We start from the raw sequence: 19,813 nt of genomic DNA, 5'->3' as shown, positions 1-19,813 counted from the left end.
TCTCTGTGTTGGGTTTTATTTGGAAGATAGTTTGATTTGAACTTTCTATGAAATCAAAAAATTCTGTTAATGCGCTGGGATATCCTCCAGGGAAGATTACAGTTGGTGGTGATTTGATTAATTAAATTCTTATCTTTATAATATTGGGGATTTTTTCCCCTTAAACTTTTGTTATACTTGGTTAATCTGAGTAGCTGACACTAGAGGACTTAGGATGCCTACCATAGGCCTCCTTAATCTAATAGTTAATGTCATTATTTTAATTAACTTTAACTGGAAAGAAAATGTATTTGTGGTATTTTTGAGTATTCTAACAGTAAGTAGGAAATATAATTGTCCTACAATCATACTAACTCATATCCATAATCAAAGTAAGTATAGGACTTTGAAAGTTTTGCTCACGTTAGAATATAACTTTAATTTACTTAGGTTTTAAATAATTATACAATAATATACATTATAAAGTCTTAATCTACATAGTATATATATTTTTTCTAATTCCAGAAACAAACCAAATTTCTTAAAGTGTTGACTTTTGCAACTTTTATGTTCTGTAATATCAATTTGCAAGCCTCCATGAATTGCCTCTGATATATACTGTATACCTTAAGGTATATTTCTTTATGTTACTATTTTAAATAGGAACTTAAATAGTATATTGGAGACTAGAACTTCCTTAGTTCTTAGATTCATCACTAGGGTTTTATAGTGTTTGTAGTAATTAGGGGTAAGCATGAAGCAAACTAGAGGAATTGATGTTTAAGAAAGATGAGGAAAGTAAAAGAAAGGAACAATTCAGAAAAAAAAAAGTATATAATCATCATAGGATCTCTTACCCTAACCTTACGGTTTCTAATCTATTGATTAGGATTTTTTTTTACTTGTCTGTCTCGTTCTCTTTTTCCTTCTCCAACCCCTCCCTCCTTCCTTCCTTTCCACAGTGCCTCACTATGTAGCCCAGAATGATGTTGAACTTCACAATCTTCCAGCTTCAGCCTCCTAAGTGCTAGTATCACAGGCATAAGCCACCACCATGCCTGGCCTTGTAGCCTATCTTCATCACTTATTTCACAACAAACCTTTGTTAAGTATGTAAGGTTTTTTGTTGTTGTTGTTGTTGTACTTTATTTGTTTGTTTGTTTTTTGGTGGTTGTGGAGCTTGAACTCTGGGCCTGGGTGCTGTCCCTCAGCTCTTCAGCTCAAGGCTACCGCTTGAGCCACAGTGCCACTTCCGGCTTTTTCTGCTTATGTGGTGCTGAGGAATTGAACCCAAAACCTCATGTATGCAAGGCAAGCACTCTACCACTGAGTCTCTTCCCAGCCCAGTGTGAAAGGTATTTTATTGCATTTTATTGCAATTCATAATGAATGAAAATTGTGAAAACTTCAGACCTTTCTGAATTGTTACTATTTAAATGGTCTATCAATATGAATTGCAATACTGGTAAAATGAATACCATGTTTTTCTGTCATTCTCCTTTATATTAAAAAATGATACTTCTTTTTCTTTCTTTTTTTTATTGTGAAAATACTGTATAGAGGGGTTACAATTACATGGGCAAGATAATGAGTACATTTCTTATCTTTGTTCCTTTCTTTCCCTTCCTCTCTCCCTCCCTCCCTTCCTTCCTCCCTCCCTCCCTTCCTTCCTTCCCTTTCTATCTTTCTTTCTGTCTTTCTTTTTCTTTCTTTCTTTCTTTCTTTCTTTCTTTCTTTCTTTCTTTCTTTCTTTCCTGTCTTTTCTTTCTTTCCTTTCTTTTCTTTCTTTCCTTTCTTTCTTTCTTTCTTCTTTCTTTCTTTCTTTCTTTCTTTCTTTCTGTCTTTCTGTCTTTCTGTCTTTCTGTCTTTTTCTGTCTTTCGTCCTAGGACCTGGCATGCTGTTCCAGAAATTCTTCTTGATCAAGGCTAGTGCTCTAGCATTTGAACTATAGTACCATTTCTGGCATTTTCTGAATAGTTTATTGAGATGAGTCTTTATTTTTTTTTTTTTAAGATAAGATTTTTTTTTTTTAAGATAAGACTTTTTTTTTTTGGTCAGTCAGGGGCCTGAACTCTGGGCCTGGGCGCTGTCCCTCAGCTCTTCAGCTCAAGGCTAGCACTCTACCACTTGAGCCACAGCACTACTTCCAGCTTTTTCTGCTTATGTGGTGCTGAGGAATTGAACCCAGGGCTTCATGGATGCAAGGCAAGCACTTTACCACTGAGCCACCTTCCCAGCCCTGAGTCTTATGGACTCTTGCCCAGGCTGACTTCAAACTTCAATCCTTACATCTCAGTCTCCTTAGTAGCTAGTATTATACATGTGAGACACCAATGCCCAGCAAAATGACAATTCTTTTTTTTTTTTTTTTTGCTATTCCTTAGGTTTGAACTCACGGCCTTAGTGCTGTCCCTGAACTTTTTTTGTCCAAGACTAGCCACAGGCACCCAGCTAAAAGTGACACTTTGAATTAGCAAAGTCTTAATCTCATACCTCTTAAACCTTATATGGTTCAGCCATAGTAACAGAGCTTATAACCTCTTTAAGATTCATAGTTTAATTTTGAAGGTAGTTAAGGCTGAAGATGGCCTGAAATCTTTGTTCAAAAGGTTGTGTACCAGTGGCTTACACATTCAGGATGCTTAGACATGAGGATTGCAGATTGAAACCAGCCTACGCAGGAAAGTTAGTAAGATACTTATTTCCAATTAAGCCAGAAGTGGAGTTGTGAGTCAAGTGGTAGAGCATTTTTCTTGAGTAAAAAAAAGCTCACAGACTGTACCCAGGCCCTGAATTCAAGCCCCAGGACTGGCCTAACAAAAGAGAATCACCCATATTTAACCAAAGTTGATGCATACCATAACTGATTTTTCTTTGTTCACAGCTTTTTGACATAATTTATATGATGTTTATAGTGTTTATGTAATTTATGTAATGTTTCAATATTTTTTTTCACCTTCCCTGCTTGTAATTTATTCTTTGTACAATTTGGAGTTCCTTTGAAATCCATTTTGTGTGACAAAACTGTGGATTTGTTTGATCAGGACCTCATTGCCAGAGGTTTTGTTTCCTACTTTGATATGATATTCACAGAAGCAGGTAAGTGACAGCTAGGATCAAATATAAACAGAAGTCAAGTCTTTTAGTCATTAATATAGGACCACTGCTCCAACATGTTTTGATATAGCCTACAACTCAAGCTTTAAAGTGTAAAGTAGCTACGATGAAAGAATGAGATAGTTTTTTTCTATTTTCTGTTCCTAGAAACTGTATTTTTAGTTATTAACTAAAATTAAGTATTTTATTATTCTAGAATTATTCTTAAAATAAGGAAGTAGTATGTCATTGATGACACTCATTTAAGATAATACATTGTTATTTCCTTTTGGAAAAGTTAATTTTATAAACTAATTCTGTGTATTTACCTTTCAGTTAAGTTCTTTCTGTACCATCAAATGACCATTTCTCTTCTGCTTTCTTTGGGTAATTTTATTTTTACTTAAGCTTAGATTGGCTATTATTGACTTGTGTTTCACCAGTGTTTATTATGCTACAAAAAGGATTTGGGTCTTGAACTCATCCTAGGTCTAGAGGGCATCCAAAACCTCTAGGAGTTTGTACTATTGCTTTCCTTTTCTGATGAAATATTGCCTCTTTAATTAATCCCCAGAGATTTTTGTCCTTTCTGAAGCTGTAAACTGAGAACAGAAATACTCTCTTGAAAGAAGTCCAGGTAGGTTTCATCTTTCCTCAACTTGCCTGGCTTTTGGTGAGTTTGGGAGTGTTGACAGTATCTTGAGCTATCTTGGCAGATAATTAGGATCAGAAGGAGAGTAGTCCTCAGGCAAGGGTCCAGATCCGTACTTGCCTCATTAGAGAGAATTCAGACTTGTCTGTCTGGTTGTTAGGGTATACTTAATCACTGAGACCTAGCATTTCAGCAGTTTGCAGAGAAAATGATATGAAGGAACAGCTGCAAGTAAACCCCAGTCTGGATCTGAGGAGATCAAGCATTCACTTCACTTGGAGGAAAGAGAGAAGGAAGAAAGCCCAGGGCTTAGCAGGGGTAAGTTACTTTTTCATCAACCTGTCTGCTTACTTAGTTTATAATTGAGTAAAGTATTTATCACCCTGGGGAGTGTTAGTCACTGATTAAGTAGCTGAATAGAGTCATAATAGCCATGTTCTTTATGTATTGCCCCCCCCCTCCTTTTTTTTTTTTTTTTCGGTTGGTCATGGGGCTTGAACTCTGGGTCTGGGCGCTGTCCCTCAGCTCTTCAGTTCAAGGCTAGTGCTCTACCACTTGAGCCACAGTGCCACTTCTGGCTTTTTCTGCTTTTGTGGTGCTGAGGAATGGAACCCAGGGCCTCACGCATGCAAAGCAAGCACTCTACCACTGAGCCACCTTCCCAGCCCTATGTATTCCCTTTTTCAATATTTTTCTAGCCCTTTTGAAGATCCCTAGTGAGCAGCTTCATCCCCCTCCCCCCCCCCCTTTCTCTTCACTTCTGAAGTTGTTTTTGTGTTTGTTGGTAGAGAAATTTAGGTACCTTCTGGTATGAAGATGATGAGAAAATTACTGTGACTTAGGTGAAAAGTCAGGGCTTTTTTGTTGAAGAGGAGAAATATAGGAGAGACTTTTGTCTGGGAATAGGTTAATGCTTCAACTTTTAATTTTGAGATGAAGTGTAGACTTTTTCTAGACATCCAAGTTAATTTCTCAGCAATTTTTTTGTTTTTGATTTTGTTTTTACGTGCTGAGAATAAATTAAATGCCTCAGTCACTGAGGATGTCTAGAAAAAAGTGATTCTTTTTCTATAAAGTAGGGTAGAATGAACTCTGACAAAGTTCTTAGTGCTTACTGCAGTTCTTTCTGGGTTTACTCTTGGATGCCCCCTCTGCTTTATTTCTCTGCTTCTTAAGGGGCTTATAACTTAGAGGAACGAACCAAGGCCTTTTGTGGAAAAGTTAGAACCAAAGATGCTGCACCTAGCCCTGGAGTACACAAAATCAGGCAGGCAGGCAGGCAGAAAAATAGGAAGGGAGAAGAAAAAGAAAGAAATGAAAACACCTCATTGCTACTTTCTTGTCTTCCTGCCAGAATGCTACCACATTCATACTGTGAGTCCATCAGTGTGTTCTAGACCTAGAGAAGTCTTATCACATTAGGGGTTTCACTGTGACCATTTCTTTTCCCCAAGCATTATGCTCCCTTTAACTTCTAACCAGTTCAACCAACCTTCCAATTGACAAGAGTTATTCTTCCATTATTGGAAGAAGACATCTTTGAAAATGCAGTTGAGGCAGTCCTTTTTTACTTTTGACTGGCTTCCATTGCAACTAAAAAGGCTTAGTTATTTACCATTAAGAAAATAGTTACTAGAAATCCTGGGACTTAAGACCCTAAAATTGTTTCAAGTGAAAGATACTTTCTGAAGGTTTCCTTTAACAAAGTTGGTCTAGAAAGATGAAATGTCAGGCCATTTTTATAGCAAAACATGATCCCCAAGGTGAACTTGATAACTTATTCACAGTAAAACCAAACACTGCCACTGTTTTTATCTTGTATCATTTCCTTGTGTCTGGAGGCAGTTGGTCTGGATATTAATAACTTTTAGCCTCAGTGTCTATAGATACCTTTTTTCCCCCTCCTTTTTCCTTCCTTTCCTACCTCTCTTCCTTAACTGAGGTGAAATTCGTGTAACAAAATTAATATTTTTAAAGTTAGCACTCAGAACATTCACAGTCTTGTGTAAACACCACTCAATGTAGTTTCAAAACAAAGAAAACCCTGTAATTGTGAAAGTTAATCCCCATGTTCTGTCTCTATCAGTCTGCCTTCTGAACTCTGAGTTTTCTTAGTCTTGATATTTTATATAAATGGAATAATGTAACAAGTAACCATTTGGCTGCTTTTTTAAGTTTTTGGGAGTTCAGCTACAGTGTGGTGTGTATCGGTATTTATGGCTGTTACTCAGTATCTTCTGTGTGTGTCTTCTGTGTGTGTCTATAATCTCAATTTGCTTATCCATTCTACCTTTTGACTACTGTGAAAAGTGCTATTGTGAACATTCATAGACACACATTTGTTAAAATATTCAGTTTAACTGTTTGAGGTATATACCTATGAATAAAATTGCTGATGATCATATCTTAATTATATATCTAAGTTTTTTAAGAACTACTATTTTTTTTCATAATGCCTGCATTCTCACCACTAGCAGTACATAAAACTTGATTGCTCTATCTACTCCATCCTTATCAACATTGACTATTTTCTCTGTTTTTAAAAAATAATGGTCGTCCTAGTTAGTGTGAACTGATACCTTACTGTAAATTTTTCTCCTTTGTCAATACAAGAATTTTACCTGAGAATCTCATGCTTTTTAGGCAAATATTCTACCACTTTTGTGTCTTCCTCAGCCATTTTTTTCTGTATTATTTTTAGATGAAAGTCTCAAATTTCTGCCCTAACCAGCCTCAGACTATGACCTTTCAACCTGTGGTATCCTGTGTAGATGTGACCTCAGGGGTAGGCCACCATGCCTGGTTTATTGAGATGAGCTCTGACTAACTTTTTGTCTAGTCTGGCCTCCAGCTCAAATCCCCCTAATACCTACCTCCCAAGTAGCTGAGAATATAGGAGAGACACCCTATTCAGCATTCATTGTAATTTAATTGACATTTTCCTAATGACTTATGAATATATTTTCCTCTGTTTATTGGACATTTGTATATATTTGGAAAAAATATTTATTCAAATACTTAGTTGATCGGAAGTGGCACTGTAGCTCAAGTGGTAGAGCGCTCGCCTTGAGTTGAAGAGCTGAGGGACAACGCCCAGGCCCAGAGTTCAAGCCCCACGACTGACAAAAACAAAAAACTATATAGAGCACTCAAATACTTAGTTGAATTTTAGTTATATTCTTTTTTTGGTGTTGAGTTATAGAAGTTCTTTATATAGTCTAGATATTCTCTCAAATGTATTGTTTATATATTTTTAGCATTTTGTGTGTTGTCATTTCATTCTGTGTGTGTGTGTGTGTGTGTGTGTGTGTGTGTGTGTGTGTGTGTGTGCGTATGCGTGTGCGCGCCAGTCCTGGGTGCTATCCCTGAGCTCTTTTGCTCAAGGCTAGTGCTCCACTTTGAGCCACAGCTCCACTTCCAGTTTTTGAGTGGTTAATTAGAGATAGGGACTTTTCTTCCCTGGCTAACTTTGAACATCAGTCCTCAAGCCTCCTGAATAGATAAGATTACTGGCATGAGTCACCAATACCTGGCTTATCCCTGATCTTTTGTGTTCAATGCCAGAGCTCAACTATCTGGGCCACATCCCTACTTTCAGCTTTTTGATGGCTAAATGGAGAAAAATCTCATGGACTTTCCTGTCTCATCTGGCTTTGATATGTGATCCTCAGATATCAGCCTCCTGAGTAGCAGGGCTTATAGATGTGAACCACCATCACTTGACTGATAATGTCTTTTTATTATTTTTATTTTGGGGAGTGATGGGGATTGAACCCAGTACCGCTGATCCTATACCTCCTGCTTGACAGTGTCCTTTAACGCTCGAAAGTTTTTAACTTTTAGTCTTATTTTTTCATTGTTGTTGCCTGTCCTTTCGGTGTCATATCTAAGAAAGTGTTGGCAAGTCAATGTAATGAAGCTTCCCTCGTAGATTTTCTTCTAATACTTTTTTTTTTTTTGGTCGGCTGTGGGACTTGAACTCTGGGCCTGGGCGCTGTCCCTCAGCTCTTCAGCTCAAGGCGAGCGCTCTACCACTTGAGCTACAGCGCCACTTCCGGTTTTCTGGTGGTTTATTGGAGATAGGAGTCTCACGGTCTTTCTTGCCCGGGCTGGCTTTGAACCGCGATCCTCAGATCTCAGCCTCCTGAGTAGCTAGGATTACAGGCGTGAGCCACCTCTTCTAATACTTTTATAGTTTTAGTTCTTACTTCTAAGTTTTTAGACTTCATCTTCAAACTCAAGTCAAGTATTTTATTCACAATTTCTTGTCTTCATTTCTACAGTCATGCTGAATACCTCTCTGTACTTAGAATTCCTTTTTCTCCATTTTGTTCATTCAGAGTATCAAATCCAAGATTAATTCCAACTGCTACCTGCTTCATGAAGTCTTCCAACATACTTGACCCTACTAAGCAGAATCTCTCCTCATTTCCCATTATGGCTTTATTTTCACTAGAGGATTTATACAGTACCTTATTGTTTACATATAAACTCACTATTTAGATTAAATGTATATTTTTCTTTTTTTCCTTTTTTTGGGGGGGTGGGGGGGTCCGGTCGTGGGGCCTGAACTCTGGGCCTGGGCACTGTCCCTCAGCTCTTCAGCTCAAGGCTAGCGCTCTATCACTTGAGCCACAACGCCACTTCCAGCTTTTTTTCTTTTTGCTTATGTGGTGCTAAGGAATCGAACCCAGGGCCTCAAGCATGCAAGGCAAGCGCTCTACCACTGAGCCACCTTCCCAGACCTCCTTTTTTTTTCTGAGACAAAGTTTACTGTATGATTCAGACTGACCTTGACCTTGTAATTCACCTCCCTCAGCCTCCCAAGCATTGTGTTTACAGGCATGTACCCTCACCAGCAAAGATCTCTCTATATATTTGTTTCCATTTCATATTTTGCAATGGATTTTATCTGTAAATTAATAAATACATGTGGAATTAATGAATGTTTAAAACTTTTCCACTGTGGTCTCTTCTGTCTACTCAACCTTTGTGAAAGTTATGGGAGAAGATGAGGCAGGTAAGTTGGGTATCATAGTGTCTCAGCTAGGTAGTAGATGAATATGGCCTTAATTGATTTACTTTTGCTACATAACTCTTAGCATTTTATGTTGTTCCTTTTGGTTTGCATTTAATTTGCATTTCTTGATTTAATGTTGTTTTTCTTTTCTTTCTTTTTTTTTTTTTTGATCAGTTGTAGGGCTTGAACTCTGGGCCTGGGTGCTGTCCCTCAGCTCTTCAGCTTAAGGCTAGTGTTCAACCACTTGAACCACAGCACCTCTTCTGGTTTCCTAGTAGTTTTCTTGGAGCTAAGAGTCTCACGGACTTTCTTGCCCAGGTTGGGTTGGGTTTGAACCATGATTCTTAGATCTCAGCCTCCAGCGTAGCTAGGATTGCAGGCATGAGCCACCAGCGTGTGGCTGATAAACATTTTATCTCTTCAACCAGATTAGATTAGCTAATTCTTCAGTTGGTGGGAGTTTTAGATAACCAAAACTTTGGTTGCTTCTGTATACTATGAGGCACCTGTGGTTTATGCCTGTAATTCTGGCCACTTAGGAGGCTGAGATCTGAGCATCAAGGTTCAAAGTCAGCCCTTGCAGAAAAATCTGAAAGAGTCCATCTCCAATTAACCAGTGAAGTGTAGGACTAGAGGTATGACTCATGTGGCAGAATACCACCATTTAAGCAAGCAAACCGAGCAAGAACTTGAGACACTGAGTTCAAGACTTGGTATCAGCATGTTTGTATACACATACACACATACTATTACTAATATATTCTCCTTATAAAAAATTAAACATAGCTGGACACTGGTAGGTCACACTTGTAATGCTAGCTACTCAGGAGGCTAAGATCTCAGGATCACAGTTCAAAGCTAGCCAGGGCAGGAAAGTTGGTGAGACTCTTACCTCCAATTAGCCACGAGAAAACTGGAAGTAGCACTGTGGCTCAAGTGGTAAAGCACTTGCCTTGAGTTGAATAGCTAAGGGACAGCACCCAGGTCCAGAGTTCAAGTCCCACAACGGACCAAAAGAAAAAAAAGAAAAAAACATTACAGAGAAGCTTGAAGTCTTCCTGATCAGTCCAGTTCCCATTGCATTCTTCCCCTATTCAGAGTTAATCACTGTTTAGAGTTCTGCTAGATCTTTCTCTATGCATTTTTTAAAATTTTAAATTATTATAATAAAAGCGATATTCACAAGAGTTACATAAGTCAGGTAAAGAGTACATTTCTTTTTGGACGTCACTCCTTCCCCTCTGTCTCCCAGTTTTTCCTTCTCCATGCATTTAATGTCTATTTATAGAACTTCATCTGTAACATGTAAATTATATTCATATATATATAATGCTAATCTTTCTCACACTTGCCTATAGTGATCAATAATACAAAAATCCTAAACTATACTGATCAGTGTCTAAGAAACTGGAATGAGAAGTAAAAAGTCAAGCATCTAAAGTTGTCATGTGTCTAGTTTGCCAAATTTCACTCTAGATTTGTTTTGAATATAGTCCCTATGTATTTTTGGACAGGCCATGGCTCCACGTTCTCGGAGACGAAGGCACAAGAAGTTTCTGTCAGAGGCTTCTGTGATTGTGAAGGCACCCACAGTTGTGACTCCTGTAGCAATGACGCTCTCAAAATCTGGTCCTAGCATTGATGCTCTTGGCTTCTTCTCCTTGGACAGTAATGTTCCTGGTCTGTCCCAGCTGATCCTTGAAAAGCTAAACATGAAAAGCTATGATGAATTTAAGTGAGTGACCAACTCTGTGGAAGTGAGACTTACTGTCTTTAGTAGAATTGACTAGAATATATATGGGATATTTCTAATAAGGGATTTTCTCATCATGACTTTTGACAAATATATTGCCACAGAAGATATAATTTGCTTAAGTAAGAAATGATATAAAATGAAAGAGTATGTGAAAATGTATAGGAGACAAGGTGGGATCTGAGAGATTTTAGAGACACTCTTCCTTGCACTACTTTTTTTCTATGTTGTCTCTACAGGTTGGTAGTAGATGGGGGAACCCCTGCCTCAGGCTTTGGATTTAGATGTCCTAAAGAAATGTTCCAAAAGATGGAGGACACGTTCCGATTCTGTGCTTACTGTAGAGCACTGCCTAGTGGCCTTTCAGACTGCAAGGTTCTCCGACACTGTAAGAGGTGATTTGTGGTATGCTAATAGGGGAGACTTTTAGAAGTAACCCTATATTGAGTTTTCATTGCAACAGGAAAGGTTTGAGAATTTTAAGAATACCTAAAAGATTATTCTTGATTTTGTGTAACACAATCTATAGAGAAATTAGAACACAGTTCTAATCCCTCATAGTTTTGTTGGTGTGGGTGATGAGATGAGACACTTCCCTACTCTCTTCTTGAATCCTCAGTGGTTAAAGCTACAATCTTCTGGGGAAGTTAAAGTTAAACTATGCCTAATAAGAGAGTAGCTGCAAATTCTGTTTTATTTTTCCCAAAAAGATGTAAAAATTCAGTTGTTCCTGATGAGTATGAGGTAACTCTTACATAATAATTGCATCTCAAATCACGTCTGCCTCCCCTCCCAATGCAGTTCCTACAGTTGGTACTTCCTCAGTTGTTGTTCCTTGCTGTACCATCTTTCCCTCTTCAGTGATGTTTCTTTTAGGTGCAAGTATCCCAGAGTATATTTTATTGGTATAGGAACATCTGTTTTGTGGTCAATTCCCTCAGGTGCAGAAATGTCTACTACTGTGGTCCAGAATGCCAAAGATCAGATTGGCCAGAACACAGAAGGGTTTGTCAAGAACTTCGTCTTGTGGCTGTGGATCGTCTCATGGAATGGCTCCTGGTCACAGGTGGAATGCTGGTGTTTGGAACGTTGCCCTAATGGTCATAAATGGTTGTCCTTGGGCTGGGAAGGTGGCTTAGTGGTAGAGCGCTTGCCTTGCATGCCTTAGGCCCTGGGTTCGATTCCACAGCACCACATAAGCAAAAAGAATAAAAGCCAGAAGTGGCGTTGTGGCTTAAGTGATAGAGCGCTAGCCTTGAGCTGAAGAGCTGAGGGACAGCGCCCAGGCCCAGAGTTCAGGCCCCACGACCAGATCCAAAAAAATAAAATAAATGGTTGTCCTTGGATAAAAATATGAAAGCATATTATTATAGGGAAAAATGAAGAATTAGAGCAGAGTGAACATAGATCATTAGAGAGAAATGAAATTTTGAAGCCAGGAAAGATTAGGTGACTTATTTCTTCTTCCCCTTAGGTGATTTTGTCCTACCATCAGGACCTTGGCCATGGCCCACTGAAGTTGTACGGGACTGGGATACCTGGTTTTCTATGAGGAAGTTACAGCTGGATCCTATCTTGGATGCTGTGCTAGGTAGTCATGCTATGACTACTCTATGGGCCAGTGTAGGAAGGCCAAGGCCAGATCCAGATGTCCTGCAGGGTTCTTTGAAGCGGCTGCTAACAGATGTCATATCACGTCCCTTAACACTGGGCCTAGGGCTTAGGGCCCTGGGGATAGATGTTGGGAAGACTGGGAGATGCACATTGCATGTGGCTGGTGCTTCCCATGTGGAGACACTTCTCTCTCGTTCTGGGGACTATGATGAGCTTGGATACATGTTTCCTGGACACCTTGGCCTCCATGTAATCATGGTAGGTGTGGATGTGGCTACTGACTTTTTACAGAGCACCTCAGCTTCATCTTTGGAACCTGGCACAGTTCAGCTTGGTGGCCACAGAGGACTCTATCATGACTTCTGGGAGGAGCAGGTAGAGACTGGACATGTAGCCCATCCAGATATGGTGGTAGCATTCCATCCAGGTAAGAGCCATTGATATCAGAGAAATCTTTGGTGCTTCCCTTGAGAATTTTCCATCCTGTTTCTTACATCTTCTTTGGAACCCTTTTTATTTGATCTCATTAATCACAATAATTTGATGATTATTTCACCTCTAAACTACACTCGGGTTTAGAATTGGGGGGGGACAGAATCTTGTGAACGATCATGATGATGGTGTGATAGTTATTGGGGAAGAGTAATGTGAGGATTGGGGCAGGCACTGTTGAAGAAATGTTTTGTTTTTAAGGTCTGTCTAGGGGCTGGGAAGGTGGCTCAGTGGTAGAGTGCTTGCCTTGCATGCATAGGCCCTGGGTTCGATTCCTTAGCACCACATAAGCAGAAAGAAAAAAGCCAGAAGTGGCGCTGTGGCTCAAGTGGTAGAACATTAGCCTTGAGCTGAAGAACTGAGGGACAGCACCCAGGCCCAGAGTTCAGGCCCCACAACCAGACCCAAAAAAAAGGTCTGTCTAAAAAATCCGCCCCCACCTACTATTCCCTCTTTTTGAATTTTCATTCCAATTCTCATTCTGGTTCTATAGGTTTCCATGCTTCCCCAAACTTGATGGAGTCTTGGCTCCCTACTCTGCTGCTGCTTCGTGACTATGAGATCCCTACATTGATTACGCTTTACAGGTTTTGATCTTTTCCTATTTGTGATATTTCCCTGATTCACTTATTTCTCTCTTTATCCAGATGAGCTTATTTTGTGCTCTTGTGTTCTTCTGTCTGGGTAATATGTTCTTTCTTCTATTGCCTTCTTCCATTCTCTTGGAACAAAAACCTGTGCTACGAGATTTAGTGAGACATTTGGGAGGAAAGGATAGTCTAGTCCAGGCTTGATAAGTACAGAAATGTCATGCTCTCAACCAATTGTTACTCTTTTCTCATAATAGTAGAGCAATTTTTCTTCTCTCCCACAGCAAACAGGAATTGGCAGCCTCTTTACAGATACTGATGGACCTGGATATGCACATCATTGGCTATGGAGCTAATCCTTTCACATCCCTCAAACCTGAACAGGTCTATTCTAACCCCAACAAGCAGCCAGTATACTGCAGTGCCTACTACATAATGTTTCTTGGAAGCTCTTCTTGCCAGCTAAAGGAAGGCAATTAGATAGTACATGGTGGTATTTAAATAGCTAAACCAGATCCTTACTGGATACCACGGAAATGAGAAGACTGTGATGAAGTTACCATGTTGATGTCAGATTGTGGCCAACTTTGAAATATCTCCTAAACTTTATTTATCACTCAAATAAAGTGAATGAGAGCGTCAATATTATGTGACTCGTTTCTAACAACTTAGTCATAGCTAGGTATAGTGATGCATGTCAGTAATCCCAGCACTCAGAAGGCTAAGGCAGAAAGATCGCAAGTTGAAGGCTAACCTGGGCTACATAGCAAGATACTATCTCAAAAGGAAAAAAAAAGTCTGAGGTTAGTCAAAGTAATGACTAGACATAGGTTTCTAGAGTTACTTGGTATCAAGCAATCAAAAATCTAGAGTTCCTAATAGTTTCCTTTGTGTGAAAGATACCTATTGAATAGAACTGGATGTCACTGAAAACAAGAATGAGAACTACCTGAATCTTCCTTCTGAAAAAGACTTTCTGATAACAATTTGGGCTTAAAAATGGAAGTGTTAATTCGAGTCAACAAGTTTTGGTGACACAAAGAAAGTTGTAAGGATCCTATTTTCTTGATTTGTTCTAGAGAATTATCTCTTTCCCCTCTGTCTTTTGGGCAGGGTGGGGGAGAGGGGATTCTGACTTGAGAGAGGCCCTGGTATTGTATCTACATATCCCAGGGTATATCAGATTTCACCTGTCCTGCAGTAAGATTAGGTTTTCTGTTTTTGTTTTTGGAGTGTGTTGTCCAAACTGATTCAGAACTCTAGATCTCTAGCAATTCTCTTGTCCCAGTCTTCTAAGTACTGGAACTAAAGATACTTGCCTCTGCATCTAGCTACTTTGAGACCTCTTAAATCATTATCCTCCCTTTTTTTCTAGTATTAGCAAGTATTTCTCATCTGCACAAAACCTCAATATTAGGTTTCTCTCATGCCAACAGAAGTTTAGCATCAATTCTGCCTGCACCACCACAAATTTCTCACGTTACTCTTTTTTTTTTTTATCATACTCTTAGGACTGGGACATTCCTTAGATATTTATTTGTACAACCATGCCATGACGTTCACACATACAATCACACACACAAAACTTGTCTCCCTGACACATACACATTTGTACTTTTCTTTTTCTGTGGGGGAAATGTTAGAATGTGTTTATTCATTCAAAATGTTCATTTTTTTAAAATTTAATTTTATTGTAAGGGTGATGTACAGAGAAGTTACAGTTACATGAGTAAGATAATGAGTACATTTCTTATCAAACATTGTTGCCCTCTCCCTTGCTTTCTCCCACTTTCCTCACAACGCCCCCCCCCAACTCAAAACCTTTACTTAGGACTAGAGGTATGGCTCAAGTAGTAAAATCCTTGCTTATTGCCCTTAATTTCAGTCTCCAGTACATTAAAAAGCAAACACACACACAAAAATGTATTTATTGTTACTTTGGGGCAGAAAGATGAATGAGATCTGGTCCTTATTCTTAACATAAGAAGAGAAATTATATGTATACAGTGAAACCTTTATTACAAAGTATAATCTGGAATAAGAAACATAAGAGAGACTAGATGGTGAGGAAGTACAGCAAGAAAGAGAGGTAACTTTGGTAAATGACAGTGGTATTGTGAATTAAAATGTTATAAAACAGAGGGCAAGGCATTACAAATGGGCATTGGGAACAGAAGTTTGAAGGCAGAAAATGGGAGAATGCATTAAGGGATTAAATATAAATTAAGTCTGGAAAGTAGATTGGGATCATATTATGGATGAGACATAGCTGGCAGGTCAGCTTTGGATTTCTGTAGATCTAAGTATGACTCCTGAGATAACCATCAAAAAATTTTGGTCCTGGGCTGGGAAGGTGGCTCAGTGGTAGAGCACTTGCCTTGCATGCCTGAGGCCCTGGGTTCGATTCCTCAGCACCACAAAAGGAAAAAGCCGGAAGTGGCACTGTGGCTCAAGTGGTAGAGCACTAGCCTTGAGCTAAAGAGCTGAGGGACAGCCCCAGCCCAGAGTTCAGGCCCCATGACTGGACCCCCCCCCCCAAAAAAAAATTTTTTTTGGTCCTAAGGTAAACTTCTGTTAGCCTTAGTTTCCACATTTTTAAAATTTGGACACTACCTAAAACCCTAAGATATGTTAAGGTATAAAGGAAAATATGTGAGAAGTTGGAGGACTTACATATCCAAATTTCAAACCATTTTTTTTAAAGCAATCAAGATAATGTATAGGAGATAGATAGATAGATAGATAGATAGATAGATAGATAGATAGATAGATAGATAGATAGATAGATAGATAGATAGATCAGTGAAATAGAATTAAAAATGTTCTTAGTTCTTTTGTATTTCTATTAAAAATATAAACTTGGATGGCTTATTGAAATTTATTTGTTAGGGCTGGGAAGGTGGCTCAGTGGTAGAATGCTTGCCTTGCATGCCTGAGGCCCTGGGTTCCATTCCTCACCACCACATAAGCAGAAAAAGCTGGAACTGTGTATCAAGTGATAGAGCACTAGCCTTGTGCTGAAGAGGTACAGTGCTCGGGCTCAGAGTTCAGGCCCCACTACCAACAACAACAAAAACAAAGAAATTTATTTGTTGGGAGTTTTTGAAATCAGGGAGTCAAAGATCAAGGATCTAGCCATTCTGATATCTGATGAGGGCTCATTTTCTGGCATACAGAAGGCTCTTTTATACTGTGTCCTTTCATGATGGAGAGAAAAACTATACCTGATACCTTTTTTTATAGGTTCACAACTATAATCCTAGCTACTCAGGAGACTGAGATTTGAAACCATCTCAGGCAGAAAAGTCTGTGATACTCTTTTTTTTTTTTTTGGTCAGTCCTGGGGCTTGAACTCTGGGCCTGGGCGTTGGCCCCTCAGCTCTTCAGCTCAAGGCGAGCGCTCTACCACTTGAGCTACAGCACCACTTCCGGTTTTCTGGTGGTTTTATTGGAGATAGGAGTCTCACGGTCTCTCCTGCCCAGGCTGGCTTTGAACCGCGATCCTCAGATCTCAGCCTCCTGAGTAGCTAGGATTACAGGCGTGAGCCACCAGCACCCGGCAAGTCTGTGATACTCTTATCTCCAGTTAACCACCAAAAATCTGGAAGTGGAGCTGTGGCTCAAGTAGTAGAGTGTTATCCTTGAGCCCAAAAGCTCAAGGATGGCACTCAGTCCTGGGGCTTGAACACAAATATGATCTTTGAAAATATTTGTGGTTTGAGGCCAGCTCAGATAAAAACTAAGGAAAAAAAGGGCTGGAGTATAGCTCAAGTGGTAGAGGGTTTGCCAAGCAAACCCAAGGCCCTGAATTCAAACCCTACTAAATCCCTGTCCCTCCCCCCCAAAATAAGCCAGGCACAAGTGATTATATATTTTTTAGTGCATTAACATGCTATGTCCAGAATAGGTATGTCTCTGGGGACACAAAGTAGATTACTGTCTGTATATCAATAGGCAGGATGGGGTTTCTTTTTGTCGTGATGTAATCATTTTCAAATTGCACAGTTCCTTGACAGTATCAAAATCCAGTATATTTTACATGAATAAATTATATCAGTAAAGCTTTAGCAAAAACTTTCTGTGTATCTTAGGGAATATATATAGGAAGATATGTGTTACTTGTTTACCACTGCAATTAGCACATAGTATAGTCTTAAGGGTGTCTTTTATTTTTTTGGTCGGTTGTGGGGCTTGAACTCTGGGCCTGGGTGCTGTCCCTCAGCTCTTCAGCTCAAGGCAAGCACTCTACCACTTGAGCCACAGCACCACTTCTGGTTTTCTAGTGGTTTATTGGAGATAGGAGTCTCACAGTCTTTCCTGCCCGGGCTGGCTTTGAACCGCGATCCTCAGATCTCAGCCTCCTGAGTAGCTAGAATTACACGTGTGAGCCACTGGCGCCCGGCAAGGGTGTCTTTTATTAAGCACACGCTATGTTGAGTTTTATTGAGTCACATAAATTAGACACAATACTATGTACAATGGTTTGATGATAGAAAAAAATAGCTGAGACATACTGTCATGGTTCAGAGAAGAGATTCTTTCAGGTAAGGTGATAGCAGTGCACATGGAAAGGAAGAAGATTTTATTTTTATTTTTTTAATTTTTTTTTGGGTCCAGTCGTGGGGCCTGAACTCTGGGCCTGGGCGCTATCCCTCAGCTCTTCAGCTCAAGGCTAGCGCTCTACCACTTGAGCCACAGTGCCACTCCCGGCTTTTTTCTTTTTGCTTATGTGGTGCTGAGGAATCGATCCCAGGGCCTCATGCATGCAAGGCAAGCGCTCTACCACTGAGCCACCTTCCCAGCCCCAAGGAAGAAGATTTTAAACAAGTAAATTACACTTTGTAGATAGAATATGAAAATAGAACATAGAAAGTGTTTGGGGGGCTGGGAAGGTGGCTCAGTGGTAGAGCGCTTGCCTTGCATGCATGAGGCCCTGGGTTCGATTCCTCAGCACCTTATAAGCAGAAAAAAAAAACAGAAGTGGTGCTATGGCTCAAGTGGTAGCGCAGTAACCTTGAGCTGAAGAGCTGAGGGACAGTGCCCAGGCCCAGAGCTCAGGCCCCATGAATGGACCCCCCCAAAAAAAATTTTTTTTTAATTAAAATTAAAAAAAAAAAAGTTTGGTTTGCAGAGCGCCAGTGGCTCACATCTGTAATTCAGAAGGCTGAGATCTGACGATTGCAGTTCAAAGCCAGACTTTTTTTTTTTTTTCTTTTGGCAGTCATGGGGCTTGAACTCTGGGTTTGGGTCCTGTTGCTGTGCTCATCAGCTCAAGGCGAGTACTCTACTGCTTGAGCCACAGCACCACTTCTGGTTTTCTAGTGGTTTATTGGAGATAAGAATCTCGCAGACTTTCCTGCCTGGGCTGGCTTTGAACCTCAATCCTCCTGGCATGAGATTCTTATCTCCAATAAACCATCAGAAAACCAGAAGTATCGATGTGGCTCATAGTGGTAGCCTTGAGCAGAAAAAGCTCAGGGACAGCACCCAGGCCCGAGTTCAAGCACCATGATCAACAGAAAAGAAAGTGTTTAGTTTATGGTTCGTGGGGGATGATTTATCAGACAGTGGGTATATGAAGTACTTGGTAGATAGAACATGAAGATAAAATCTATAAGGTTTTGCTACTGATTATGATAATTGAGGAAGATGTTCATCAGAGTCTAATAAAAAAAATGAAACTACACAGTAACAGGTAACAAAAGATTTTCCAAATTTAGAATAATGGTTGTAGTACACCAAAGTTCAAATACCTAGGTTCATTCTAAATGCTGACATTTCTAAGGTGATATCTGCCTTTAAGCTTCTGCCTATTTTTTAATGAGAGGCTGCCATAAGCAAGGACAATATGATAGTTATATTTTCTAAAGTCATTATATAAAATGAAAAGGTCATGTTCACAGCTACCATTGAAAAACCCTGAAGAGCCAACAGCAGATCGCTTACACCTATAATCCTAGCTCAAGATGCTGAGACCTGAGACTCTTCTGACAAATCCAAGAGAATTGAAATAAGGGGGTACTGGAACTAGAAGTGTGCCTCACCATAATTAGAGCACTAGCTGTGATCAGAAAAAGTCCTGAGGGGCTGGGAAGGTGGCTCAGTGGTAGAGCACTGGCCTTGCATGCCTGAGGCCCTGGGTTCGATTCCTCAGCACCACATAAGAAAAAAGCCGGAAGTGGCGCTGTGGCTCAAGTGGTAGAGCACTAGCTGTGAGCTGAAGAGCTGAGGGACAGCGCCCAGGCCCAGAGTTCAGGCCCCACGACCGGACCCAAAAGAAAAAGAAAAAGTCCTGACATCAAGTACCAGTACTGGCATGTGTCCATGTGCAACACATAGACAAAAGAACAGAAAAAAGAAACCTGTAGGATAACCCTACCCCATCTGCTTATTTAATCAACAGTAAACTAAGGGGAGGGGTGACATCCAAAAAGAAATGTACTCTTTACCTGGTTTATGTAACTGTAATCCCTTTGTACATCACCTTTATAATAAAAATTTTAAAAAACTAAACTAGCTTCTATTTTGAGGGTCAATTATTTATTGAACACTTATTACTATTAGCTCTAGAGATAGTCTTGTTTTAAGAGTTTACATTCTGTTGGAAGGGACATGT

The 19,813-nt window shown here is 39.7% G+C and overlaps 1 protein-coding gene across 2 annotated transcripts; it reads left to right on the top strand.

Moving 5' to 3' along the window:
* The first annotated feature begins 3,505 nt into the window (after positions 1-3,505).
* On the top strand, positions 3,506-13,840 carry Mss51 (MSS51 mitochondrial translational activator). 2 transcript variants are annotated; one of them, XM_070020560.1, is made up of 7 exons: positions 3,506-4,046; positions 10,263-10,483; positions 10,741-10,896; positions 11,443-11,567; positions 11,976-12,542; positions 13,101-13,194; positions 13,482-13,840. In XM_070020560.1, exons 1-7 carry the CDS (start codon positions 3,942-3,944, stop codon positions 13,675-13,677), a joined length of 1,464 nt encoding a protein of 487 aa, XP_069876661.1. In that variant the 5' UTR covers positions 3,506-3,941; the 3' UTR covers positions 13,678-13,840. The 2 variants fall into 2 exon arrangements, with proteins under 2 accessions (XP_069876661.1, XP_069876662.1); XM_070020561.1 differs by lacking the exon at positions 13,101-13,194 and having other exon boundaries at positions 13,482-13,604.
* The last annotated feature ends 5,973 nt before the right edge of the window (positions 13,841-19,813 follow it).

The sequence above is a fragment of the Dipodomys merriami genome, unplaced genomic scaffold, assembly GCF_024711535.1.
Source record: "Dipodomys merriami isolate MVZ:Mamm:240054 unplaced genomic scaffold, mDipMer1.0.p SCAF_14, whole genome shotgun sequence".
In the NCBI taxonomy this organism is placed as follows: Eukaryota; Metazoa; Chordata; class Mammalia; order Rodentia; family Heteromyidae; genus Dipodomys; species Dipodomys merriami.
Note: the sequence above shows the minus strand (reverse complement) of the source record. Positions and strands in the feature narration are given on the sequence as shown.